The sequence below is a fragment of the Panonychus citri genome, unplaced genomic scaffold (genome assembly GCF_014898815.1).
Source record: "Panonychus citri isolate SS breed McGregor unplaced genomic scaffold, ASM1489881v1 Contig00134, whole genome shotgun sequence".
Taxonomy (NCBI): domain Eukaryota; kingdom Metazoa; phylum Arthropoda; class Arachnida; order Trombidiformes; family Tetranychidae; genus Panonychus; species Panonychus citri.
Window position 1 is genome coordinate 43,169 of NW_026515539.1, and position 27,308 is coordinate 70,476.

At 30.5% G+C, this 27,308-nt stretch overlaps 3 protein-coding genes across 3 annotated transcripts; 2 read left to right on the top strand and 1 right to left on the bottom strand.

The window, feature by feature from the left end:
* Nucleotides 1-672: 672 nt before the first annotated feature.
* LOC128391111 (uncharacterized) lies at nucleotides 673-2,712 on the bottom strand. Its single transcript, XM_053350958.1, has 2 exons — nucleotides 2,660-2,712; nucleotides 673-1,989 (listed from the first exon to the last, which is right to left on the bottom strand). Exons 1-2 carry the CDS (start codon nucleotides 2,710-2,712, stop codon nucleotides 1,269-1,271), a joined length of 774 nt encoding a protein of 257 aa, XP_053206933.1. The 3' UTR covers nucleotides 673-1,268.
* A 675-nt stretch (nucleotides 2,713-3,387) lies between these two features.
* On the top strand, nucleotides 3,388-5,006 carry LOC128391302 (protein phosphatase inhibitor 2-like). Its single transcript, XM_053351161.1, has 2 exons — nucleotides 3,388-3,600; nucleotides 3,816-5,006. The coding sequence occupies exons 1-2, from the start codon at nucleotides 3,515-3,517 to the stop codon at nucleotides 4,366-4,368; spliced, it is 639 nt and encodes a 212-aa protein (XP_053207136.1). The 5' UTR covers nucleotides 3,388-3,514; the 3' UTR covers nucleotides 4,369-5,006.
* Nucleotides 5,007-5,093: 87 nt separating this feature from the next.
* LOC128391303 (uncharacterized) lies at nucleotides 5,094-11,537 on the top strand. Its single transcript, XM_053351162.1, has 3 exons — nucleotides 5,094-5,707; nucleotides 11,023-11,155; nucleotides 11,250-11,537. Exons 1-3 carry the CDS (start codon nucleotides 5,417-5,419, stop codon nucleotides 11,375-11,377), a joined length of 552 nt encoding a protein of 183 aa, XP_053207137.1. The 5' UTR covers nucleotides 5,094-5,416; the 3' UTR covers nucleotides 11,378-11,537.
* The last annotated feature ends 15,771 nt before the right edge of the window (nucleotides 11,538-27,308 follow it).

Consider the following 27,308-nt stretch of genomic DNA (forward strand, 5'->3'; position numbering starts at 1 on the left):
CCCAATCCATTGCAAACTAATCAATTTTTGATGATTTCATTTCAATCTCATCGATTGATAATCAAAATCATCATACTATTAATACATGATCACCTCACTCACACAATTAACTAATCAGTTAAATCAAATGTTAAATCTTAATATGTTTTTTTTTGCAACCAAATCAAATCAAATCGTTTCAAGTGAATTGTAATAGTTTAAGTATCTTACTCTTCCTTAGTAACTAATTAACTACAATTTAATTGATTAATTCAGTTTTTATCAACGAAAAATTTGATTCTAATCAATTTAAAATTAAAACTAAAATCTAAATTCATCGTAAGTTAATCAACAATCAATTGTAAGGTTTAAGGTAAAGTTAATCCTCGAAAACGACAAATTTGTTATTTTGTTCAAAGTTTTGCTTTTTTTAATTGTGACAATTAAAACCTCCGATAATTAAGTTTAATACTAATTGTTATAGTTTGATAATTGTCCACTTTTAAATTAGTTTCAATTAATTTTGGTCTTTGACCCTTTGGAAAACTATTTTTTCATCTTGATTGTTAAGCTGACAAATGCTGTTGAACAGAAACTAATTGTAATTAAGCTTAATCAGCAAGGTGATTAACGAGATTAATTTGATTAATCTGCAAATCGAATTAATGAAAAAATTTTCTCGTTTATCGTTTATAACTTTTAATATCAGGTGATGATTAAACTGTTAATATGGTGATCTAATTGTTTTATCTGTGTGATTAGGATGAAATCAATCAGATCGGATTTGGTTAAGGGAACAATTAGTTGATTTGGATCGCAATAATTTAATTTAACAGAATTAAAATATTTGTTGGTGAGTAAAAAATCTTAAATCTTGAAATAGAAACTGAAATAATAAACATTTCGGTTTAAGACAAGGATTATAATTAAGAAGAAAGTGTTTGAATTGGATCCGATTGTTCAACTTGGAGACATAATTGTGGTTCCAATAACAATTTACCAAAATCGAGCATCGTTAACATTTGTGTGTATTCATAATATGAATTTCGATTGATTTCGTTTGAATCTTCAACTTCAATCAACTGGAATCGATAGTGTAGTGAATTGGATCATTTGATTTGGATTCTGATTGACATTTTCTTAGCATTACAAAAGTAACTGACTATTTTAAAAGTAAAGTGAATCTTGAAATTTGTTCACTTTAAAAAGATGAATTCATGTCAATTTAAATGTTAAGATTATCATCAGCAAAAAGAATCGATTGGCTTTTGTCCAATTAATGATATGAATTAATTACAATCGAAGATGAAACTTTGAAATTGTCCTTTTTTGACTGAAGATCCATTCTTGAAATTAGCATAAGGTTCAATTCTTGCTCTTGGATTTTTTATCTTCCAATTAACTGATTGTCTTGTATCTCCAATAGGAACATTAATTGAGCCACAACCATTGATTCCTGAGATTACAGTTAGCTCTTTAGCATGAGTTCGCCAATTGTTGTGTCTTAAGATCATGATCAAGGAATAACGAATACGAGGTAATAAATGGATACATGATGAGAGAATAATTTGATAAATTGATTGATCACAAAGTGAACCATGGATAAGACGACGAGTTATTGAGAAGATCCTTTCTCCACCAGCGACATGCCAAAGTTGAAGGTTAATTATTGTCTTTCCAATAGATAAATGTTGAAAATTTGGAGTGAAAATACCAACACCAATTAGTCTAACCTTTGTATCGACAATCAGATCAATTTGATGAATTTCTTGTGGACATGAAGTAACCATAATCATTTTAGAAGATTTGAATCTTTCTAAACTAAATCCCAAAGATGCCCGAGGATTAATTGGAAAAGGAATCGATGGTTTTGGATTATCTAAGAGCCAACTAAGTATCAACTCATATTCGCTTTGTAAAAGGGCCAGTCCACTTCTATTTATGGTCACTAATTCGGGTACTTTCATTAAAGTGAATCGAATCAACTTGAAAACGGGTCCAAGAAGTAACCTAAAAGAGTACATACAAAGAAGAGTATTAGTTGATTGACATTTTTCATTGACCCATTGAAAGAGAGCAGTAAATAAAGTCCATTCAGTGATTCTTAAAGTGTCACGAGAAACAATCCAACTTAAAAGACGAGAGTCACACTTATAAAGAGAAGGTTTTAAAATTGCTGAGATACCAAATTGATCGATAGTTGATAAACAATGTTCGCGAACAATATAAAGTTGAGGAAATGAATCAATATCTGTGTCGCTAATTTTAACAAATTGAGTTAAATAGTCGAGAGCAGTTCTAAATTGTATCCGAAAAATAATAAAACGATAAGTAACATCAGCTAAACCTGTAAGTCCCCATCGAGCTGATAACATTAGTGTCTCAATACAATGATCAGATTTAATATCCAATCGACCTTGATAAAAGTATCTCAATAAAGTGACCACTGTCTCTCTATGAAATGGACCAATGTGAAAGATTGAAGATGATGATGGTTGATTTGGAGACAGAATATTAGCAAAATAAGGTGATCGTGACATTAATACCTCTCGGTGACAAATGAATCCAAGTAAAGATGAAGATTGTGGTCCCTCTATTGTTAGTACTTGATTGAAATTTATACCTCGAGTAAATGTAATTTCAATTGATGGAAGGTCAATAAATGAAGAATCAAAATTACCCGGTAAAGTAAAATCCATTTGGAGGAAAAGAGAAAACCAATTTTTCTGTCATAAAACAACAAAAAAAGAACAAATAAATAAACAAATCAAGAATTTTATAAGATGAACAACTTCTAGATTAGATTATCAACAATTAGAATGAAAGTTAATTGTTAACAATTAACCATCGAATCTTATCTTCCATTTCTAAACAACATTCTCAAAACTGTTTACCTTTTTGTTGACAACATTAATCAAGTAACAAGACCAAACAGAAATGGAACATAATTGACATAATTCATTCTAATCAATTTTTCATCTCTCATATAACACAAAGACAATGAACAAACGAACATAATTTAACCCAACAGTAACACAAATAGAAAATTAAATTAATTGAAAGTCTAAAAGGTGAATAAATTAAATTTTCAATAGAAACAAAAGATTGGAAATTGAAAAGAAAAAATTTTCTTTTTTCCCGCGAATTTCAAAAAAGAGATTTTAACAAAAAATCGTCAACATAATCGAGCAAAGCGAAAAACAAAGATCATCCAGTGTATTTCTTTTCTTTAAGAGACTGAAAATGTTTCATTCGATTTTATCTCTTTCATGATTTGGTTCAATTCTCTTGAAATTCCATACGTTCAACATTTAGATAAGTTTATTTTATCATTTCGTTAGTGTTTCTCTCCAACAGGGATAGATGGCGGTAGTTGCGTTTTCTTTTTTTTCTGTTTATTTTGGTTCATCTGTTTACTTATTCCTTACATATCGAAAGTCATTTATTGCATTCAAATCGTGATTTTAATCTTTTAATTGTTTGAAACTCGTTAACTCGTTGATAATGTTTGAATTTTGTTAGAAAACAACATAAAATGGAAAATATTACCAAGAAACCAAGAAAAGGAATTTTAAAATCAGGCTCAAGCTTTGAACAACATGACTGTCAATCTAAATCAAGGTTAGTTACATTCTTGTTTAAATTACGTTTAAATTTTTCTTCTCTAATCACTTTGATTTCCTACCTAATCCTGTGTTTTATTTTGGTTATATTAATTAGTTTAGAATCTTTAGTTTTTCATTTGTTTACCTTTGTGGTTGTTATGATTCATTGTATTAGAAATTTGGATTCTCATTAATCTGTTGTTATTTTTTTTTCTTTTCATTTATTTGCAGTATCGAGTTGATTAAATGGGATGAGATGAACATTTTACAAACTTTGCATCCACCGGATAAAGATTATGGTTTGATGAAGATTGAAGAACCCAAGACTCCTTTCACTTATTATAAGGATAATGTTGATGGTGAACCAGTTTCAGATGATGAACGAGCTTCAGCTTCATCAACAGCAACTTCCTCGGGACCTCCAATATTTGATATGGAAAAAATTAAGGAAAAGGTTAAATCAAAGCCCAGGGTAATGTTAACCTCAGAAAGTTCACTTGAAGAGGAGGACAATGATAAAGATTGGGATGAATTAACGGAAGAGGAGAAGAAGAAAAGAAAAGAATTCGATGTGAAAAGAAAAATGCATTATAATGAATATCATGCAATCAAATTGGCTCGTAAATTGTTGGAAGAAGAGCAAGATGAAGATTCGATTCATCCAGACGATTCAATGGTGACAAATGAAAATCGAAAACCAACCAATAGTGAAAAAGATGGAGGCGATAATAATAATAACGATTATGATGGAAACGATGAAAGTAATCAAATGGAATCAGATTAAATTAAGTCTTCTTCATTTGATTCCAATCGATTAATTCCAAAATTGGCCTCGAGTATATTAGAAATCCTCAACTATATTAGGCTAACTGATGAGTTTTTCGTTCAAACCATTGATTAGCAGTTGATAATCATCATCATCATCACAATTTAATCGTCATTAACAAAAAAACAATTGAAACACAATTTAAATCACCAACGAGCTAACACCCTTGATATCACCTTAAATTGAACATATCAACATAATCACTATCACAAGTAGTCATCAAACACACAAGAAAATCATTAGAAAAGCAAAAAAATGATCACCAATCTCACGTAAACCAATTACTTAATCATTATAAGTATTTAATCAAATCAAAACAAATGGAAAGTACCTAAACAATCAAATTGAGATACAATCTCTTTATTGATTGTTGATCAACTGATCAAAAAGACTTAAACATAATGAAAGTAACAAAAACAAAATGATCGACAAAAATTTCACCAAACCAAACATGACCTTTAATTAACACCAAGCACAAAGTGGTCATTTTAATTGAAAGAAATTAATTATCTACATTTAAATGTATTCTTATTATAAATACAATTTAATTGTTATATTTGGTATTTGATTTAAAATTAAACAAAATGAAATGATTACATTTGAAAAGTTTTACCTTTAAACCTGATAGATGGCGGAAAAGTTTCCAATGAATTCTGATCGATAACATGAATCAACAATGATGATCGCATGTTCCTGGAAAGAGAGAAAGAAAGAGAAGAAGAAGATAGAACTTCGAACAAAATGTTAGAACTGTTTTCGAAACAGTTCGAGGCTGAGGTTCAGTCGAAAGTGTCAAAAAGTTGATCCGAGGCAACAGAAAAGAACCAAAAGAAAATCAAAAATTGGATGTAAAAAAGTTTCAATCTACCAAATGACGAATGTAATTAACAAACAATTTACTTTAAAAAAATTATTATCAGTTAATCATCTTCACCATCAACCCTTTAAATAACAATCAACAATTAGCCAGAAAACTTTTTCCTCTCCTTTTTCTTAATTGTTAATTATGTTTCCATTGGAAAATTATCACTTGTCAACATTAATGTTTTTATTACTCTTGATATCGTTGTTATTAAGTGAATTAATTGTAACAATTGATTGTATCAAATTAGTTAAAGTTAAAGTTCCCGATCAAGTGACCAAAGGTTCGGACGTTGAACTAAAGTGTATCTATGACCTGGAAGGGAATCCGTTATATGCACTCCAATGGTTTTTCGAAAAGGGGGAATTTTACCGATATGCACCCAATTCGAATCCAAATGTAATAACTTTCAATGTTACCGGAGAAAAAGTCAATGTAAGTTTCGAGCGAAGTGGAAAATTAGTTCGAAAAACAACTTCGAACTCTTAGAAAACCCAAACAATTACAACTTTTTTCTTCTCTCTCTCCAAATGTTCAGTGAATTACTACGAAAATTGTGATCTGTTTATATGTTCAATTCTGTGACCTAATTGATATCGAATTCGTAATTTTGAATTCATATGATGTCACCCTGACATATGAACTTTTTTTCTCTCTCTCTCTCTTGATGATAATATCATTTACAGAGTATCAGAAAACTGAGTTATCATCATTATTATTAATGGAATCTCCATGTAAAAAAGTTTCTCATCATGATGATGATAATATGTTAATCATATTAAGTTTCAACTAATTAGCTTTCACCAATCATCGAGTTCCCATTCAACTGAACTCATGTTTCCATGAATATTATTTTCCCTCTCATTTTGTTTCATTATCATGAAAGTTAATTTGATTAGAAAAGTTAGTGATTAAAAACAACAAATTAATTCTCAAATTGTTAATAATTAGCAAAACAAACAATTAAAATTAATAATCAACTAATAATATAATAAGATAATTACCCGACTTATATTAATATTTGATAACCAAATTGAAATTACTATTAATAATATTAAGTTATCATGTTAATTGTGATTAGTAATGGTCAAGAGGATGATGATAATGACCATTAAGGTGTGTTAATTGTTGATGATTAATGTCACAGTAATTTACTTTTAAGTTCAAACTGAATGTGATTCTTATAATAAATGATCAATTTAAATCTTTCCAGCTAATCAAGTAAATTGTTGTTCTAAATTTAAATTTGTTTCCACTTAATTACTTTTACTTTTCTCTATACAATTAGTTAATTTCTTCCCTTATCCACTCAATCATTTAGACACACATACACACAATTGATCAAATGAATTATCATTTTCACCTTTAATTGTTAGATAACCTTGTCAACACATTTCCTAATCATTAATGATAATGATTAGGAAATTAATTGATTACCATGTAATTATGATTATGATTATTACTCATTAACGCCCATGGTAAAAAAACTCATATTCACATTTCCTTAAATTCATACATAATATTTATCTATTATCTTGACCATTCACTTGACCATTTGAAGGAGTAAAATTTAAATGTAATAATAACTTTAACTCAAGAGTTAGATGATTAATATGATTAAAATTGTATATTATAAATTAGAAAAACTAAATTACTCATAAAGAGGCAAATATGCACTTCAATTGTTGATAACAATTAACTTTTTAAATGAATTAAAAGTTGATTATATTATCTGAATTGTGATCAGTAAAGTTATTCAGTTTCTATTATTACTATTATCATATTATCATTATTATTATTGTTGTTATCATGAAATGAATCAAGTGATGATGAATTGGGAATGAAAAAAAAAACTTTTACCTCTATAATCATAATGATAATCATGATCATGATTGTTATTATCATGATAATGATAATGATAATCAAGAGACATTCAGTTTTAACAGTTGCAAATATTATTATTATCATGAATCGCCTTTCATGATAAGTTGCCCTCTTGGGATAAGTTGTGTCCCTCTCTCATCATCATCATCATCACAATGTCCACTCACTCATGAGATGGTCAAACATCTGAATTGATGATAATCTCAATGGTCAGTTTCAAAAGTATTTCAAACTTTTTAACCTTTTCCTCTTCCTCCTCATCCTAAACTTTATCTTTCCATAATTATGATTAACAATTAATTTAATGAGTTTATTATCATCATGATGATGAACACACAAAAAAAACATCCATGTGAATGTCCATCCATTTGTCAGAGAGACAAAAAAGAGAGAGAAAAAAATTTATTATTATTATTATTCTTCAGAATTTCCAATTTTCTTTTTCAGAACTTTTTTCTTCCCTTCTTTTCACATCATCATTTCCCCTCTCATGGGAATCATCATGAACATTGAATAACTAATTAGTTTGATTGTTTTTTTCTCTTTCTCCATCTAATCAATATTCAAATTGACCAAGAGAAAACTTTAATCACCAATTAAATGATGATGATGATGATTATTATCGTTAACAATTTTCTCTGTCAAAAGTAAAACAACCGCTTGACCAATACACTGACCACAGTGAACATTATTATCTAAACTAAGTTAATCTATTATAAAGTTAAATTAATCTCAAGATAATGATTGATCATTTATATTATCAGTCTAATGAAAAGTTAATTGTTATATTAGTATTGAAATGCTAATAATAAGCTGAACAGTTTATTATTGTTAACATGATTTAAATTGTTAAACTAAATTAACAGGGTAAATAAATTATCTCATTTTCCGTTTATAGTTTCAGAAAACAGGAAGTGGTTCATTTATTATGATCAATCAAACTATTTCCGACTCATATTAATGATGAATAATAATTAACAGCAATCATAATCCATATATAAATTAATCAGCTACAACAATTAAGCTTTAATCAACAGGTTATGTAACATATTGAGCAATTAATTGTTAATTGCAAGGGCTAATTGACGATGAACCTTTTTGATTGTAAATTTTTCTGGTTAATTGGTTCATTTAATTTACCATTTTTTTTGCTCATACATTTTAATAGTTAACATCATGATAACAATTAACGCCTTGTTGATCTGGTTAATTAGTTAATTAACCATCCAAAAGGAAGATCTCAACAATCACGAGCAAAGTTAATCATAGATTTTAACAACAATCTCAATGGCGACAATTAACAACTTTAGTTAATTTGTTTTCGAGCTGAACAAAAAAAAAGATAATCAAGATAATTACATGAGGATTGAGAAATTGTCTTGATTGTTGCAGTCAACTAATTGCCTCGAGCAGTTGAATATAAAAAAGTTCATCTCAATGGAAGATGAAAAAAGTTGATGTCTCAATGATGACAAGAGTTTCATCTTCCATCACCCAATTTATTTTCCCTCCTTCTATCATGAGTGTGTACCTCCCTGTGTGTGGATGATGGTCAGTTGCAAGGGAAGAGGGATAGAGATGAGTATATTTCTCATCTTCTTTACATAAGATTTACAATGGAAATGAATCATTAGGAATATTCCTTGATTTCCAAAGTTATATTAATACTATTGGAGGAAAGATGATGATGAAAGATGAAAGAAGGATGAAGGATGAAGAAAGAGGAAGAGAGTGGACATTGAAGTGAATGGACCTCATGTGGTTTTGTAATACACAAGATTTGAGTATCAAAAGAGGTTATATTAAAACTGGACAGGAGGAAAAATACTAATATAATATAGCAAAGGGAGCAAAAAAAGTTTCGATATTAACTTAATCATTTGGACACAAGAAATCTAAATGTATATACGATTTTATTATCTCTTATTTTTTCAATCTTCATCTTCCTCATCTTATGGGTCAATTTTTGTGCTATTTTTATAAACACACAGTTTATCTTCCTCTTCTTCTTCTTCCTCATCCGATCTTGCATCCAATGGTGTGATTTATATAGAGAGAGTGGCTGGGGGTGGATGAAAGATGCTCCAAAGAAAGATTGACTCTGATGGTGGTACCCTAAGGAGAGGAAGATAAAGATGGAGATAGAGGTAGAAGACGAAGAGAGAGAGAGAGAGAGAGAGTAAATAAGGTTTTCCTTAATCTAGACTTGACTTTGGACTTACTCAAGTCGTTTAGGATTGAGATGATGAAACAGCAGATAAGAGTTATGAAGATGATGAGAATAAGTGAGATTGGGAGAGAGCAATAGAGAGAGAGAGCCATCACTGTTTCATCATTATACGAGGATATTTCTCTCTCTCTCTCCACCAAAGTTTATTGAAAAAATAGTGACCACTTACAATGTTAATATTATTATATCACGATGATTATTATTACAGGAACAACATAATATGCATTATGTTTATCTTCGTTATCATTATTATCTTCATAATCATGACAATTGTTCATTTTGCATCCAAGTCTCATACTGAGTTTGCAAATGAACAAAGCATCCGAATGTAATAAGAGAAAAGTTGATAAAACTTTTAGTTAGAACTTTCTTTTTATTGTTTTTTGTTTTCATCGTGAAAACCAATAATATGAATAACAAAAAGTTATCGAATTGAATTGAAATGATTTTAATTTCATTGATCGTTAATTTCTTTCCATTAATGAATCAAAGCTCATTTATCTTTCCAACTCTATCATTTTCTTTTACAACACCAACCAAATTCAGTCAAGTTCTTGATTCTTAACAACTTGAGGATCAGGAACAGTTTCTGACAGAATTCATGGTGAAATCAAGAGCTTAATCTCAACATCAAATCTTTACAAACTTTTTTTCAGTGTTGCAAAAAAAAAAGCATTTCAAAATCACGATATCGCAATCAACTAATCAATTGCAATTGTAATCAACTGAAACTTTAATCACAACTCAATCAAATGGATTGAAACTCATCACTCACAAAAATCAGTTTAAAACTTTAAAATCCTCATGAGGATGAAGAGGAGGATAAACTATTAACATGGTAATCAAATGGGAAACAATATGAAGGAAACAATTAACATTGTAAACAAAATGAATTAAATTTAATGAGTAATTAAAATTGTTCACAGGTAGAGACAACAAAATGGAGCAGGTAAATTGCCAATGACAGGAGACAAGTTGAATTAACCTGATGATGATGATGGATTAACTGTAACCTAGACAACGAATTGAGTTTTGAACATTTTGAACTTGAGTCGCAAGAAATAATCATCTTCATGGAAACGGAATAACAAAAAGTTCATTAAATTGATGTAATCATTAGGGTTAGAAATTGAAATTGTGTATTAAGCTGAGAAGCTAAAAGAAAACATGAAAAATCAAATTCAATCTCTGAAGGTAAAGTGGAAATAAACAAGAGAATCAATTTTGTGGAATCACAATTTACCATTAAATGATGAACAAAATTCTGATAATAACATGAAGCCCGAAAGATAAAATAATGAATTCAGATTTATTTTTATTCTTATTTGTCTATTTGAATTTCCATTACCAATCATGATAATAATCATGTTGTTTATTGGTAATACATTAAACTCTCAATGGAGTTGCAGGCAAATCAGTTGATTGTAAATGTTTACGTAATTGTTTCTGTTTAGATTGAGTTCATTACCATGATTTATCATTCATGGTGGTTCTATCCAATTATTCACCATGGTGAAAATGAGTTGATGCAACAGATGAAAAATTCATATGAACTTTGAGAATTGAAGAAGAGAGAAAAAAAATAAACAGCTGAATAATTTGATTTTCCTCTCTCAATCTTTGTCCCACCTTCTAGAAAAAAAAATCCCACCAAGGGAACATCGTCCTGAGTAATGTTGGAGTAAATTCAACGGGTCGTTATAAGTGTGAAATAACAGCCGCGATCACTTACCAGACCGATCGAGCCGAACATTTTATGCGAGTAAGTGGTAAGTAAATATATTAGAACTTTTTTACCTTTCGAATATCAATCAATCGAGGAAAAGAATAAACTTTTTTTTCTTTCCTTTTATTTTCCTACAGCCAATTCTGCAAGCTCCCTATGGGCTTTACCTCTATCATCTTCACCATTTTCATCTTCATCTTGGCTTACCATTGGCTCGTTTCTGTTGATGCTCATGAAATTTTTCCCACTGCCACCATCGCCTTGACATCACAATTACTGTAACATAGGTATCATCAATATCATTGTAATACAAACTCACATTCACTTTGCCTCTCTCTCTCTCTCATATATCTAACCCAGAAATGGGAGCGGAAGTTAAATGAAAATAAAAGAAAAAGTAAACAATCATGAGCGTAATTAACTTAATCAGTTTACGATGATGTTTAAAAAAAGATCCTCAAGTTTTTGTACTAAAAAAACTCTCTTTAGTTGTTGCTGATTGCATATTGATAAGTGTCATGATGATCATCATATCGTCATCTTCAGCATCATCACCATGATGATCATTATATTGTTCAAGTTTATCATTTTGAATGATGATGTTGAAATAACAACACCAACTAAGAAGATGAGAAAGTTTTTATTACTTTCACTCCTCTAGTCCAAAGTATCTAATATGATTTTCCACCTTCAACTATTTCTACCGCCATCACCTTAAACTCTGAAACTCTGTTTAGGATTCACCAGGATATTTCATCTCAACTTTTTTTTCCTTCATGATGATTATCATTATTATTATTGTTATACAGTAAATGCTCATCCAACCAGCTAACACATTTATGCTTTAGCATCACTCTTATCATTTCCCAAATGAATCCGATGAATCTCACTCCTCAAAGGAGCAATCATCATTCTTCCTCTTCATCATCTTTATCATCATGAAGATAATTTACCCCTTATTCACCCTCAGTGGTGATATTTTTTGTCTCCCTCCTCCCGGTGATTATTGTCTTTATATCTATTTCCTCCTTACATACTCTAGTTATGATTGAGGTTTCCTCGAACTTTCAACTTTCAGAACTCTCTCTCTCTCTCTCTCTCTCTTCCTTTATCTTCTTAACTTTATCTTCATGTTGTATGATGACAATTTTCTCTTCTTATTTGTTTTCTTATTTATCTTCTTACATCATCTTCCCATTTTATACTTATCATCATTTTCCCTATGCTCACTTTCCCCTTATATTTGATACGTTTTCCAATTTTTTATCATCTTCCTGTTATGATACGATGATAACTTTGATATTTTTATATCTATTACTGATGACAATGATGATAACATGATAGTCTTCAAGTGTAGTTGATTGGGAATGGTGTGAAAGTTGAATCAAATTGGGAATCAAATTTTACGAAAACATGATCGGAATCAAATGGATTACAATCTTGAGTTGAATACATACCCAATCAACAGAAGAGAGTCAAAAAAGAGTCAAAAAGTAGGTTCTTTTGGCCATTTTGACTCAATTTTGAGTCAAAATTTTTGATTTAAATTGAGTCAATTTTGACTGCGATTGAGTCAAAAATGAAAAGTTTTAGACATGCAAATTGCTCAAAAAAGAGTCACAATTGATTCAAAGGTTTGTCAAAATCGATCAATTTTGACTAATTTTCATTCAACTGTAAGCAAAGAAACAAATGATTCTTGATCTTACTAAGAGATTGGTCTAAATTCTGGACTCTCAAAATCATATTTCATTTTTTTATTGTTATCTAAGAATTAATGAGGAAATTGGATAATAGATTTTAATTTTAGTTTTATTCTAGATTTTATTCTAGTAATCAGAAATTATTTCATCGAATTTATACAATCAAATATTTTAGTAATTCAAGAATCAATTATTTTATTAGTAGATTGATCATTTATTTCAGAATCATAAGTCTTTCATGGATTCTTGTTACACAAGATCATCGAAACATTCAATATCGAATATACTTGAATCAGTCGGTTCTTCAGTTTCATTTAAGCTATGCGAATCTGCATTTTCCCAAGGATCGTCTTGTGTATGATCTTCTTCTTCTGATCTTTTTCTTTTCTGAGATAAACGATTCAATGAACATAACTCTTTCATAACCCTTCTTCGAACTTTTTTCTCAGCATCCTTGGAATATGAAAAGATATTCGATTTTCGAAATGTATGATCTGTGAAGAAACATTTAAATCAATTAGTATTGTTGAAAAAATGATCCATATTACAATTAATTATAAGTAAGATAACTTACTGAAAAAAGCTCTCAATCTTTCATGACCGATTTTTACATCGAATGATCCTTGCATTCTAGATCCATACGGATCTGGAAAGCTCCATATGAAAGACAAAGGATATTTAGCAATACATGACAATTTATGAGCTCTTTCAAATTCATCAAAATCTTTCTTATCGTAAATTTTTTTTCCAAGAACCACATCATCAATATAAGATCGAGGAAAACTGAATTTCACCAACGCATAAGCAAATGATTCTGGATTGGATGACTTCGCTTGTTTAATTGCAGCCTCGTAAAGGTCCAAATCTAACTGAATCAAACCTTCGATGAAGATCTGATTCTAATTTAATAGAAAGAAGAAGATACTCGGAGATTAATTTTCGTGTTTCAAGCCAAAAGCTGCAAAGGTTCACCTTAACACTTAATTTGTATGTAGAATCAATTTCAGGAACAGAATATGAAAGTTCCTTTTCATTCTCTTTCTTAAGATCGATTATCTTTCGGAAATTATCGAGAACATTAATGATTGAAATCAGAATAGATCCTGTGGTGTCAAGGTTTGAAAGGACAGATGATCTTTCACTCAGTTCTTGAACTTGGTTGTTTATCTTTTCCATCGTAGTTTCAATAAATGATTGATCAAGATTACTTTCAGATCTCTTCTTGACAATTGTTGATTCACGGACGATGTTTCTTTTGTCATTCACTTTTATCGGAGATTTTTGAGATCTTTGATCTTTAATTACGGACTTCGAGTTGATGATAGAGTTCTCATCATTAGCACTTCTTTCGTTCGGTTCCAGTGAGCTTTGAGCGGATTCGATGATTGAAAGATCACATATGAACATTTTTTCATACTCAGACGCTGACAAAACTCGAAAAGGGGGAACATCTGAAACATCATCCAGTGGAACATGAGAGAATTGAATAACTTGATTCCGTATTTTTTTCATCTTTGGTAACCCTTTCCATGAACTGTTTTCATTTATATTCTTTTGTAAACAGATTTTAAGAGCCAACGGAGTTTCTGAATATCAAAAATTCAATGTTATTTTTGAAAAGAACAACAAATTATGTTAGTACTAACCTCCTAGAGCAATGAATGATCCACGAAAAAGTAAATTGTTTACATCAAATTTGAAACAGTTGACTTTAGAATCGAGAAAACTTGAAAATGGAAGATCAATTTTAGATTCAGTGAAATTTTTAGTATCGACTTTCATCAAGATCGGCTGCTTCTGTTTAATTTCGTCACAAATAATGAAAGGAAGAACAATGGCGTAAATAAGATCGAGCTCAAGTTGTTTTGTCAGATTAACAGATCTTTTAACACTTAGACCTTTTCTTCCAGGATCTGAGAAATTTGAGTCGTAAGAGTTGAGTTTATCGTTGATCCCAAAGTTAGTGGTGGATCCAAGACTTTTTGTTGATCTGTTGATCTTTGATGGCGCTTGAAATTCCCAAACACTTTCACTTGTTGTTTGTTTTTAGGTAAACCAACGGCTATTTTTGACTTTTTCATAGTTGAAAGACTTTTTCTTTGAGATTGAATTTCACTGGTTATTATCATCGAAATAGAAACACTTTGATCACAAATTGTAGAAAGATTGACTCAAATAACAAGTATCATTGTATTTATATCAAAAACTTGATTGCGAAAATGAATGGAATTTTAATCTGATTGGGTTTGATTGCGGTTAGATTGAGGTACATATTTTTGAAGAAAAAAGAAAATAGTTCGAGGGGAAAAAACTTTTGGATCTAATTTTTGGACCAATGAAAAATTGAAAAGAAAAAAGATCCTCTATGTTGAACATTGGATACAAATTAGTCTAATTAAATCAGAAAAATTTGAGGAAATTGAACAACCAATAGAGGATCATTTAGGTAGTTTTCTACCTATCAAAAATTTAGAAAATTGAAAAAAGATGTTTGAAAAAATTGAAAAATTGAAAATAGAAATTTGATTAAATTGAGGTATGTAAAAATAGAAATACCGAATTGTTGATCAGATTTGTTGATTTTTCTGAGCAGCAACAATTTGCGCAAGAATTTCCGCGTTCGCTGGATCGGTCAAGAAAGCCAATGTTCGAGGATCAATGATTTTTTTAGCGCTACCAGTCGAAGAAGATGATTTGGTTGAACAATTTGATTCTTCATCACCAGCACTTTGTATTTCAGATTGAGGACAAGACTTGAGCTTTTTCAATTCCGGTTGAGTGGTATTTGATACTTTTCGCTTGCTTGAAGAAGTAGGAATGGATTGAGTCATTGGTAGAAGACCAGCTTGAGATTCCGAAGCAACACTAGTGTGAATACTAGAATTAGTTTCAATTCCAGACTCAGATGATTCATCGAATGATCTAAGATTCTCGTTAGCTGATTTATTCACATCTTTATCCTTGATGATTGTTGGTGTTTGGATCGGAGTACTTGTTCTAAAAGGTTCTGGCATTTGTTGATTTCCGTAGCCTTCTTTGATTTCATGAGAAGATTGATTCATATTCTTGTCGGAATCTTGATCAACACTAGAACTAAACAATTGATTTGGAGGAGATGATTCCAAGTAGTTGATCTCTTCACCATTTTTATCTTCACCCTGAATATCACTAAGAATATCGTCATCATCGTCAAATTCAAAGTTATCATCATCAATTGATTTTTGATCATTTTTAGGTGAAGATGGTTGTGAGTCCATGTTAGGTATTTCCGCTTTCTCAGGCTCCACAATTTCTTGGTTATCATTTTCAACTGCGTTTTTAGATCTTTGCGAAGAAGAAAGACATTCAGACTTTTCATTTCCAGCATCTTTTTCATTGTCAGAACCTTTACCATCACCTGAATGTTGATCCTGGATCTCTGATGACTTTTCTTGATGTTGATCTATTGCATTTTGATCATAAGAGTCGATTCCCTGCACGATTTGATCCTCTTTTGGCAATGGTGATCCTACAGTCATAGTAACAACAGGCATAATGATCCCTGATCTTCTTGTTACTCTGGATGTTTGAGAAACTGGACTTTTCGTGACTCTAGATCTTCGATTCTTTGGTGGAAGAATGATAGGATCATCATCAGAATCTTTTTCACTTTCATAATGATCAAACTCATCGTCGGATGAGTCATTCTCAATATTATCCCAGCCTCTTGATGCATAAATCTTGGTTCTTTTGTAATGAATCGCTTTTGATAAGACTGTACTTAGATGCTTTTCAGTTCCAATATCGTACGATTTTTTCCCACATTTTCTCAATGTGTGATCAATGAAAGCTTGATATCGTGAATGGCCAAGTTGTTTATCCACAGATTTTTGTGATTCATTTGAGTTTACACTCAAAGGATCTTGTCTACTCCAGATTTCCAATAAAGATGTTCTTCCACCGGATCCTTTAATAGTCACTCCCGTGATCCAATGATCTGGAAAGCATATCTTTGCCAGAGCTGTGATCACTTGTGAAGGTTCACGTTCATGGAACTCACTTAGTAAAGAAGCTATGGCTTTCTTGTACTTTGATGTTTTCACAGGTAGAATACCTTCAATAAAGGTAACATTTTCTTTAACTTCAGTCTTGTCATCTTCACTGATGATTCTAAGATCACAAGAGATTGAATCTCCAACATTTTCAACAGCTTTCGAAAAAGATCTTTCAATATTTTCTATGATCTCAATTAATTGATTCTGTATTTGAGCCAATTCATTGAAAAGATTTTTTAGTGGATTATTGATTGGAACAGTCTTAGCTGTTTCAGAATATTTTCTAATATTTTCTTTCGCTCTATCTATCAATTCTTTGATAGAATCTTGATCTTGGCTTGAATGAATCTGTTGATCCTTAGAGCTGAACACCTTTGAAGATCCTGGATTTTCTTTGGTGATCGAAGTACTTGGAATATTACAAGCTGATGAACTATCATCGGAAATTGTCAACACTTCGGACGTTTGTGGTGTAACTTTAGACTCAAGTTTGCTCATTGTTTCAACGTGATCGATAAAGCTTTGAAATTCTTTCGATGAAATTGGTTTGAAATTAGATTTTGAAACACGAGTCACTGTGATATTTGGAATCGAGAACCAATGAACTATTTTATTAGCCAGATTAGGTAGCTTTTTTTCCTTGACACGGAAGCAAAAGGCTTTATAAAGAGCTAAAAGATCTTTAGAATCATCTGTTGAAGAAAAATAAATGATTCAATAACTAGATATCAAAGATTCGAATAATTTACTTACCACCGATACAGACGATCATTGATGTTATTGGTTTACTACCAAAAACTTGTACCTGGACAATATTGTTAGTATGAATTCTATCTGGTTTAATATCAATCGGAATCTTGTTTCGATGAACCTTGAATCCCAGAGGAATAGTTTGTTCTGCGTCACTTTTATTCTGGATTCGCACCAAAGCGACCACAACCTTTTCATTCTTCATCAGATTACACAAAGATCCCACCAAAGTGGTTTGATTAAAAATAAATCTCGGATTTTTTTTCGATTGACGAGCTGAAATTCTGAGATTGTAGCACTTTCTCTGATTAGCAATGTCCATAAAATTTAACAGAAAAAAGAACGATTTTTCACTAGCACTTTAAGATGTTGTTGGTACTAAAACACTTATAAAAATGTGGTTAAATTGTAACAATTAAAAAACGTTTTTAAAATGATTAAAAAACCACTTCCTAAATTGATTAGATCAAAAGATTTAATTTGTTCCGCTTTCTTGTGATAAGCTAATCAAGCTCTGTTTCCATAGTAACAAAGATAAAAGAATTTAAATTGTTCTATTCTAAATTTAGAATAGAACATGTGTTTGTCTGGAAAACAACGTGTTGCTTTAATTTTCTATTTGTATTTAATTAAGAAGTTAATTCAAATTTAATTATTTGTGTAAATGTTTGATTTGAGTTGATCCTTAAAATTTGTTCTTTAATTGTTTTTATCTTATATCTAATTTCCACAAAATGAATTCATTAAATTTATCTAAAAGAAGTGTAAATAGAAAGAAACGTTTCTTTCACCTCTGTCAGCAAAGTGATTATCTCGCTTCTTTGCCAGATTTTGAAGATTCTCGCGTATCAATTGAGACCGATTCTGACAATCAATCTCAACATGATCAGGATATTAGATCAATTTATGATAGTGATCGCTCTTCAAGTGATACTGAGATTCTAGATTCTCAAAATCAAAGTGCTGACCCACGGCTCAAGAAAAAAGATTATTGTGAATTGGTGATATCAGCACTATTCAGTCGCTGTAAATTAACTTTGACTGCTACTGAATTAGTGATAAACATTTTCAATGATCTCAATATTCGTTTTTCAAATGACCCTGTTATTCTACAAAGTCCAAGATACTTATGGGATAAAAGAGCCCAAAAAAATCCAGTGGAAGTTTATGTTCTTTGTTCAAGTAACCACAGTCATGGTCCATTCACGGGTGAGCCCTCAAAATATGGTTCATATGAGTGTGATAACGTCGAAATACAAGCAGAATTAAAGCCCGAGAATTATTTTCTTCGAATCAAACTTAAAGATCAGCTAGAAAATTTTCTACCTACAATTCCCGATTCACAATTTGTAAGGTTCTATGATCATGAATCAATTGATGATATTAGTTGTTCACAAATTGCTAGAGAGATTAAATCAAAGACTCCAAATGAGTTCAGATTAACACTTTCAATACATTCAGATGAAGTGCAAGTTGGTAATAGTTCCAGTATAAAAATTTTTCCGGTCTTTATTTCATTGAACGAGTTAAAACCTGAATTTCGACGGAAGCACTTTTTACTTGTTGGTCTCTTTGTTGGTCGATCAAAGCCAGATGTCACGTGTTATTTAGGACCGATTTGTGAAGAGTTGAAAGCTCTAGAAAAAGATCCAATATCATGGCGGAATCAAATTGGGACTACATTCAAGGCCACGTTTCATCTCATCGCTCTAGTTGCAGACGCTCCTATGAGAGCTTATTTACGTGGATCTCGTCAATATAATCACACGTATGGGTGTGATTGGTGCTTGGTAAAAGCGAGTTCATCATCAAGAGGTGCAAGAATCTACCCGAATCTCGAGGAAATCAACTTAGACGAGTTAAGAAGATCTAAGAATGACTTCGATTCATTCGAAAGATGTGAAAACAATGTTCTCGATCAAATTTCTCAGGATCCGTCTTCTCGATACCATGGAATTATTGGTGGATCACCTTTATTACAGTTATCAAGTTTCGATATTGTCAGAAGTACTGCAGTTGAGCATATGCACTGCATGATTCTTGGTGTCTTAAGAAGTCTGATCTTACGTGGCTGGTTAGGAGAAACGGTGACAAATATCTTTGAGCAAAGAGTCGATAGAACATTTTTCAGAAAAGAAATTTCTAACAGGATTTCCAAGATCTGTGTTCATTCTGATATCACAAGACCACCAAGGACTTTCGATCTCATAAAATATTGGAAAAGTTCGGAATACGATTCATTCATTGTATATTATTTTCCAGGAATCGTGAAAGGGTTGTTAAAGCAGAAAGTAATCAATCATTTACTGTGCTTCATTCGAATCTTTCAACTTTCTCACTGTGGCCCAGTTACTCAGGAACTAATATCTGAACTGAAAAATTTGATTCGTGAATTCCAGTATGGAGTAAATGAGATCTATGGACCAACATTTATGACTTATAACTTACACATATTAAGTCATTTACCGGAATCTGTTAAAGATCTTGGACCCTCTAAAAACATCTCATCTTATCCATTAGAAAATTATATGGGAATACTAAAAGACAAGGTTCGAAGATCTTCAAATATTGCACCATCTTTAGTAAGAATCTTTATGAATGATTTCAAGTACTTTGAATTTCTTAATAAGGTGTCTGATTGGCCTCTCAGTGAAAGAGAAATCAAGAATTTTGGTTTAGAGAGTAACTTTCATGAAATTGTGGATCCAAAAATCATTACCATTCGAGAAGATGAACCAACAGATTCAATGGAATATTTAGATTTCATTTGTTCGGAGATCGGTTCAATGAGTGATGATCATTTGGCTCTGAAAGTGAAATTTCTAAAGACGGTATCATTTGATGGCAAGCGATTCTCAACCGAGAAATATTCAAGTGACAAATTAAGACGAGATTCAATCATTAAAACTAGTGATTCAAAGTATATGAATATTGTTTCCATTTTCCAACTAGGATCGAATATACAAGCTTTGTGTCAACAAATTGATGTGTTGGATTTTAAAGTGAATTTCAAAGGATCTACTGGAAATTTTTTGTTTCCACTTTCTCATATTTTCGAGATTAAAAAATTCTCAGATATAAGAACATTGATCAATTTATCCCCAAGTATCAAAAAGTGTTTCATCATAAAGAGTACAAGCTTCCACTACAAATACCACAAAGATTTTCTGGTTGAGCCGTTTCTCATCAATTACTAGTTTAATTTGGCTTTAATTTTTCCAAAAGTGACATCGAATTTTTTTCTTGTTGGTTTCTTTTTTCTATTTTCTGTGATTATTCTTCTTTTTTATATGAATTAGTTTCTAATTCGTATATTGAACGTTTCTTCACCTAAACAACAAAGAAAAAAGATTCTAAATTCGATATTTTTCGCAAATTCTTCAAATCAAAATTTTCTCTAGAAAAGTGAAGTGAAATTAGCTTTTTTTCATCCATTCACTTTTATTCTATTCTATTTTCTGTCCATTTCATTCATTTTATTTTTTCATTCCGTTCAATTTCTTGTTCTAATTTCTTCAATTATTGTGATTTAAGTCATTTTCATTGTGAATTATCATCATATTTGTGTTCATCGAAATAATAAGCAAAAAAATCATAGAAAAATGGCCAAATGTAAGTATTGATCCATGTGAAAAAAAGCTTTTGTTTACATCCAGTTTCGATTCATTTTTCAATTTCAATTTTCCTTTTTCTTTTTTTTCTTTTTTTATGCTAATTTACTAACGATCAAAGATTCCAAACCTCAACAATACGAAGAAAGCTCTTCCAAAAAGGTTTCTCCTGGCTCGATTAAGAAAAGGATCAAGCGAAAAATCGTAATCAAAGAAAATCAATTTAAAGAAAATATCATGAGCTATTTCAATGTTGTTGAAAAAAAGCCAAAAGTCAAAGAAATTGTACCAACCATCAACAATTGTCTTTACGAAAAATTTAAGAAAATGGAAAACATTGATCAAGAAGAAAATGATTCTGAGATCATGGATTTTTCACAAGAAGTTAAACCTATGGAAACCTGTTGATTCTTTTTTGTTTTTTATTCTTGCTTACAAAGATCTTATATTCATCTTATACCTATGATCTTATATCTATTTATTTCATGTTCAAATTTTTTTCAATTTCAATTTATTTCTTGTTACCAAATATCTTTTATACTCTTACTTTTGTCAGAATCTCAGAATCATGAATTCCATCAATCCAATTATACCAAATTATATCAAAAGTCAATTTTGAATCAAAATTAAAACAATCATATTTATTCCTAGAAATTGAAATCAGCGCTTCAAAAATCTAATTTCTTCGAAATTTTCAGTCCGCGAAAATCAAAAAACTCAAGAAAAATGATCTTTTCCTGAGATTTGAGTCTTTTTTGAGTCCAATAATTTTCAATTGCAATCAAAAAAATTTTGATTAATTTTTGACTCAAATTTTGACTCAAAAGTGAGTCAAAAAACATTCATTTTCGTTCAAAAAAAATCAATATGTTGATGGGGTAAAGATAGAAATATACATTGAATTGGATGAATTAATTCTCATTAAAATGCAAACACAATCAGAGTCAACAATCAATTCGCAATTATCTTTAGTAAGGTCTCGAAATGCAAAACATTCAGTTCTCCATCAGAACTTTTTTATTCTATTGTTTTCCATTCCAATTTCAATTGAACAGTGACATTTTTTCACAGCCAATTCAGAACTGAATACATTGAGTCTCACCTAAACTCATGGAAGTAAAAAATTCCTTCCATTTGAGTTAGAATTTGAAACTATGGGAGATTTTTCATCCATATTGAACTCGTATTTCTTGTGGTGTTGGTGAGTGAGGGAGAAAAATCAATTCTCATTTTATGTTAAAACATTTTGTAAGAATAAAAAGATCGAATTGAAAGTTTTCTTACCATGAAGTTGGTCTCAACTTCATCATTCTTATCATCATCATCCAGCACTTCATCTTCATCATCATGGTGTAAAATGTGATGGTGAGAATTATTTTCTCACAAATAACCAGCCTCAAGGTGTATATCATGTAAACCCATGAACTGCATCCAGTCAAGTTGATGGATATCTTTGGAAGCGATTTAACAGATTGCTGTGGAAAAAAAGTTCCAAAAGAGAGAGAGAGAGAGAGAATCTTCTAAAGGTAAGCTGTAAAAAAGAATGAGATTGTCACCAGGAACTACAGAATAGCATGAGCTGAGAGGGTGGAGATGGAAAAAGCTCAGTGAAGGAGGAAGAAGAAGCAACAACAAGAACATCATGTTCCTCGCTTTCTCTACATCCAATGAATTTTTCACTTTCCACTGAATTTCTTGTTCGTTTTTCATTCTGCTTTTCTCGATCTACTTTTTTCTATCTTCATATTCTTTCTCCAAGACCGATTTTCAATTATCTTGACATTGAATTTCAAGGTTTATACCTCAAGAATACCCACCATGTGTATTTGGTGGTGCGTATTGCTCAATGGAGTAGATCACAGACTTTCAAACTGAAAAGGTAAAAACTCATTCCCTGAGTATTTACAATGTTTCTGTTGATAAATTTTTGACATTGCTTTTCACACAGGAAAGATTTTCAAATCTACATCAAAACCTCTCTGTATTATTTTCCAATGATTAGTATTTATGATTAAAAGTGATGATTTGTCTAAAAATAAAACCAATTTCCCATGTAAAACAGCACAAAAACTACCAGGTAACATGAACTTATTGATACAACTTGATAGCTGCTAAGTTCAATATCTTAAATTCAGCATATCACGAACAGATAATCAGTAACAATTTACAAATTGTAAGGGCCCAAATGATTATTAAACGCAAATTATAAATTCAATGGCTATAACTAATTATTTTCTCGATCAGATTAACAAAGAAAATTATAATCACCATGATAAATATTGATTATAATTCCCACGCTATGATATCAAAAGGATTTGAAATTATTATCAATTTACTTTAACATTGAATTTGAAATTGATATTATCAGTGAATTGAATAAAGTCAATTACAGGTAATAAATTGATAATATTATCATCATCTATCATCTTTCCCTCCTCTGTAACCTTTACACCAAGACAATCATCTTATCCACCCCCAATTTTGGTTAGTTATCATTATTATTACCTAAGGAGCATCAAAACATAATGATAATAATAGTAAACTAATTTAATGGAAGTAAAATTTTTCGGAAATCATCTCATTCCCTAAGGAAATTCATAAATTAAATTATCAGTATCATTTCTCGATATGTGCCATGAAAAGTTTTCTGATACCATGAGGATATTTGTACAAGGCTATTCAGCTATTTTTTTCATTTCCTTTTTACTAAACATAACAATCGATTCAAGATTATGATCTAGAAATAAAATTTTCTGGACAATTATTAATATTATCATACAATTTGGGCAATTTGGCCCTTGATCAAGATCGATCTTGAAAATTTCGTGATTCAAAGTGATTCAAAGGTCCAAATTTATTCAGCATTTGGCATGACTTTGAACTTGATTGATTCAATGAAAAGAAAAGCTCATACAAAACTGTCTATCAAGAATCTCAATAATATTAACCAAGGAAAATGTTGAAATTTTTGTATGAATGCAAAAGTTTCAATTGTAAAACAAAAGTTCAATGTCATATTCAAAAACATCACCACAAGTGATACATATACACTTATGATTTTGATGCCATGGTTTATATTGCAAAGGAGGGTATGCATGAATTATTTTGTAGATTCTTAGCTGTACTTGTTGAATACCCTTCAAAAAAATATCCCGATAGTTTTGACATGTTTTTTTATCAGTCTACCTTTGATTTGGAGTAAAAAAACCAAATCAAAGATGAAAAAAAATCGACGAAAATGTTATTTTCTTGAATTCCAGTTAATCTACATGTGAATATTTCATGAATACCCTCAACCTCACAAACATGACAAGTTCCCTGGAAATGTCAGATTTTTTTCTAGTGAAAATCATAATCTCTATCATAATAGAGTTTATTGAAATTTCTATGTCGAAAATCAGTTTTAAAATCAAATGGGAATCAAATTTAGGAAAACAATTTTTTTCTTTTCTCTTTGGAAAATGTTAACAATCAGAATATTTCACAATTTAAATGACTACACATATCCATTGACGTTTAATTGCTTCCTTGGTGATGATTAATAATAAATCACCATAGGGTAATGTTAATTGTTGTTACATTGAAACTAATGATGTTTATTAATAAACAACAAACATTAGAACTCAAACTTTTTTTTTCTTTTTTCCCCAGGAGACATTTAATTTATTCCTTCATGATAAGTTGATTAAATTAACTATTATCCTTAAGAAATCAGTTCATGAGACTAACATGAAATGATTATCATCATGATTATTACTGAATAATGAGTTGAATGTCACTGTATCATTAGATGAAAATTTCGAAGACAAAAAAAAGTTCTAACATCACTAATGTTTTTCTTTTATCTTTTTTTTTCGAAAAACCAAAAGAGATGATAAGATGATGCTGATGATAATATTCATCTTCATTATCTTTCACTTTATCTTCTGTTGGATAATAAAAAAGAAAAGAAAAAGGAAAAAAAATTGTTATTCTAGTTGATATTCTGAATGCAATTGAACATTTCATCAATGAATCTCCTTTTCGATCAGTCTATTATCGGATCAATACCATGACCATCTAATTAAAAATGAGATTAATCATAAATTTAATCATTAACCCGGAAGTTATCATATGAATCATCTTGAAACTTTTGATGAAATTTCCGTTATTCTTGATATTGAATCAAGAATCTAATCTAAGGTGGCAGAGAAAGTTTCATAATGTTATTATATAATATTAATACGAATATATATTCCAAACCAAAAGGAAATAACATCTTGAATTCAATCAGAAATTCTGGTAAATGATCAAGTATTAACATGGATGATGAAAAATTTTCATAAATGAGATAATATTTGAATAGATTGAAAGAACTCAAAATGTTACAATTTTTCTGTAAATCTACTCAACAGAATCAGAGTATTATCATTATTATCATCACTGAGTAGATGACGATAGTAATCATCATCTTCATCTTATTACAATGTTGATCAAAATGTTTACTCATCCTCTTTATCCCCATCAAATCATGAATGAGTAACATTTGTGGGTGGTAAATGCTCAAAGGTTATTTCAGTTGATTCCATGGGAACAAACTTTGATAGATATTTATTATAATATCACTTGCAGGTTTATCCATTATTATGGCTTATCTTTTTGCTACTTTTACCCTCCGGTGACAAGACACAGGGATGAGTAAAAAAAACTCATCATCCATCACAATGTTAACAGAAATGATTAGGAAGACAAGGTAATCAAAGTGAGAATAGAAACAAACTCAACTTATCACAAAATTTTAAACTTTCTCATAGCTTTAAATTTATCAGGTTCGGCTATCAATCCAATAAAGTTTAGCTTGAAAAAATCAGAACTTTAGTCAGTTAAAATCTGCTTTCAACCAATACCATGGCTCGCATGGACTTTGATTCATTAGTAATTATTTCATCCAAATAATCATGGATCTCTCAAGAGATAAACTATCTATTAATAGAACGGAACAATTAACTTGGAAAGTAATAGTATTCAAAGTTATTTGCAAACGAATGAAAAAAAAACATTTTGTCGAACTTTTTTTACCTTCGCCGATTTTTTTTCGCTAATTCGAAGGCCTCTTGTTCCTCTTTTACATTTATTCTTCATCCAAGGGTCGTATTATTTTTGCCAAGGTTATCATAAAGTTACAGCAGTTATTATTAATTCAGTGATTACATGATAACTTTTACCGTGAAACTGGAAACAATTTGCTTCTCAGGTAATACTATTATCAACATTATCGTTTGATAATGTTTAGTGTTAAGTTGTCAGGATAAAAGACAATGTTGTTCGTTAATTCAAGTTACAAAATTCATGAGCCGTATCGATAACTGAACTCAGTAGATCCAAGTGAATCATGGAAACAGAGTTGATAATGGAAACAGAGGAAAGTTGGAAGAGTTTCCGATGTCTCCCAATTGAATTACCTTCAATTTCAGGTGTATATTATGTTACATTTGATTTTTATTGTTCACCATTTTGCTCCCATATTGGAATAGGATTCAATTGTTATCTCTTTGATGTTCAACTGATTTTTATCGTCATTCTTTTTTCTTTCAGTCTCATCAATTGTTGCTCCTCAAGTTGTTATTGTTCATGATGAGTGATAATATTTATCTTCACTTCATTGAACTCTAATATTCTAGTGAGTAAATCATTTCAAAACTTACCGTCGATATTATCTCCGAATTAAGCTCGGATATTTTCTTTCCTTGTTCTAAATTTGTACAAAAAATGTGAATCTCTCATAAAATCGACAGATGAACCATAAATTTACCAGTGAAACAAAAAACCCCTTTCTATTTATTTTAATATAAGAAATATAAACTGAAGCTTTGTACAAAATGTTTATGTTTGACAATAAATTTTACGTTCATTTATTCCTGTAAATGAATCTCGATCTAACAATTTGTGATTCAATTGACAATCATCTTCGTAACGTTTGTTAAAAGAAGATAGATACTTTCACGTGAAAGTTAACACGGGATGGAATAAACTGATCATAATTGACTTAATTACCGACAATCAATTATTCAATGCCAACTAATTTCTAAATGGAAAAGAAGATTAGTCTATCGAAAGTT

What these genes read in the sequence shown, in the direction of transcription:
- LOC128391303 (XM_053351162.1), top strand. Translation starts at nt 5,417, where the DNA reads ATGTTTCCATTGGAAAATTATCACTTGTCAACATTAATGTTTTTATTA. An exon ending in TTACCGGAGAAAAAGTCAAT is followed by an intron (nt 5,708 to 11,022) that starts GTAAGTTTCGAG and finishes CCCACCTTCTAG; the next exon opens with AAAAAAAAATCCCACCAAGG. An exon ending in ACATTTTATGCGAGTAAGTG is followed by an intron (nt 11,156 to 11,249) that starts GTAAGTAAATAT and finishes ATTTTCCTACAG; the next exon opens with CCAATTCTGCAAGCTCCCTA.
- LOC128391302 (XM_053351161.1), top strand. Translation starts at nt 3,515, where the DNA reads ATGGAAAATATTACCAAGAAACCAAGAAAAGGAATTTTAAAATCAGGC. An exon ending in GACTGTCAATCTAAATCAAG is followed by an intron (nt 3,601 to 3,815) that starts GTTAGTTACATT and finishes ATTTATTTGCAG; the next exon opens with TATCGAGTTGATTAAATGGG.
- LOC128391111 (XM_053350958.1), bottom strand. Translation starts at nt 2,712, where the DNA reads ATGACAGAAAAATTGGTTTTCTCTTTTCCTCCAAATGGATTTTACTTT. An exon ending in AATGGATTTTACTTTACCGG is followed by an intron (nt 1,990 to 2,659) that starts GTAATTTTGATT and finishes GTACTCTTTTAG; the next exon opens with GTTACTTCTTGGACCCGTTT.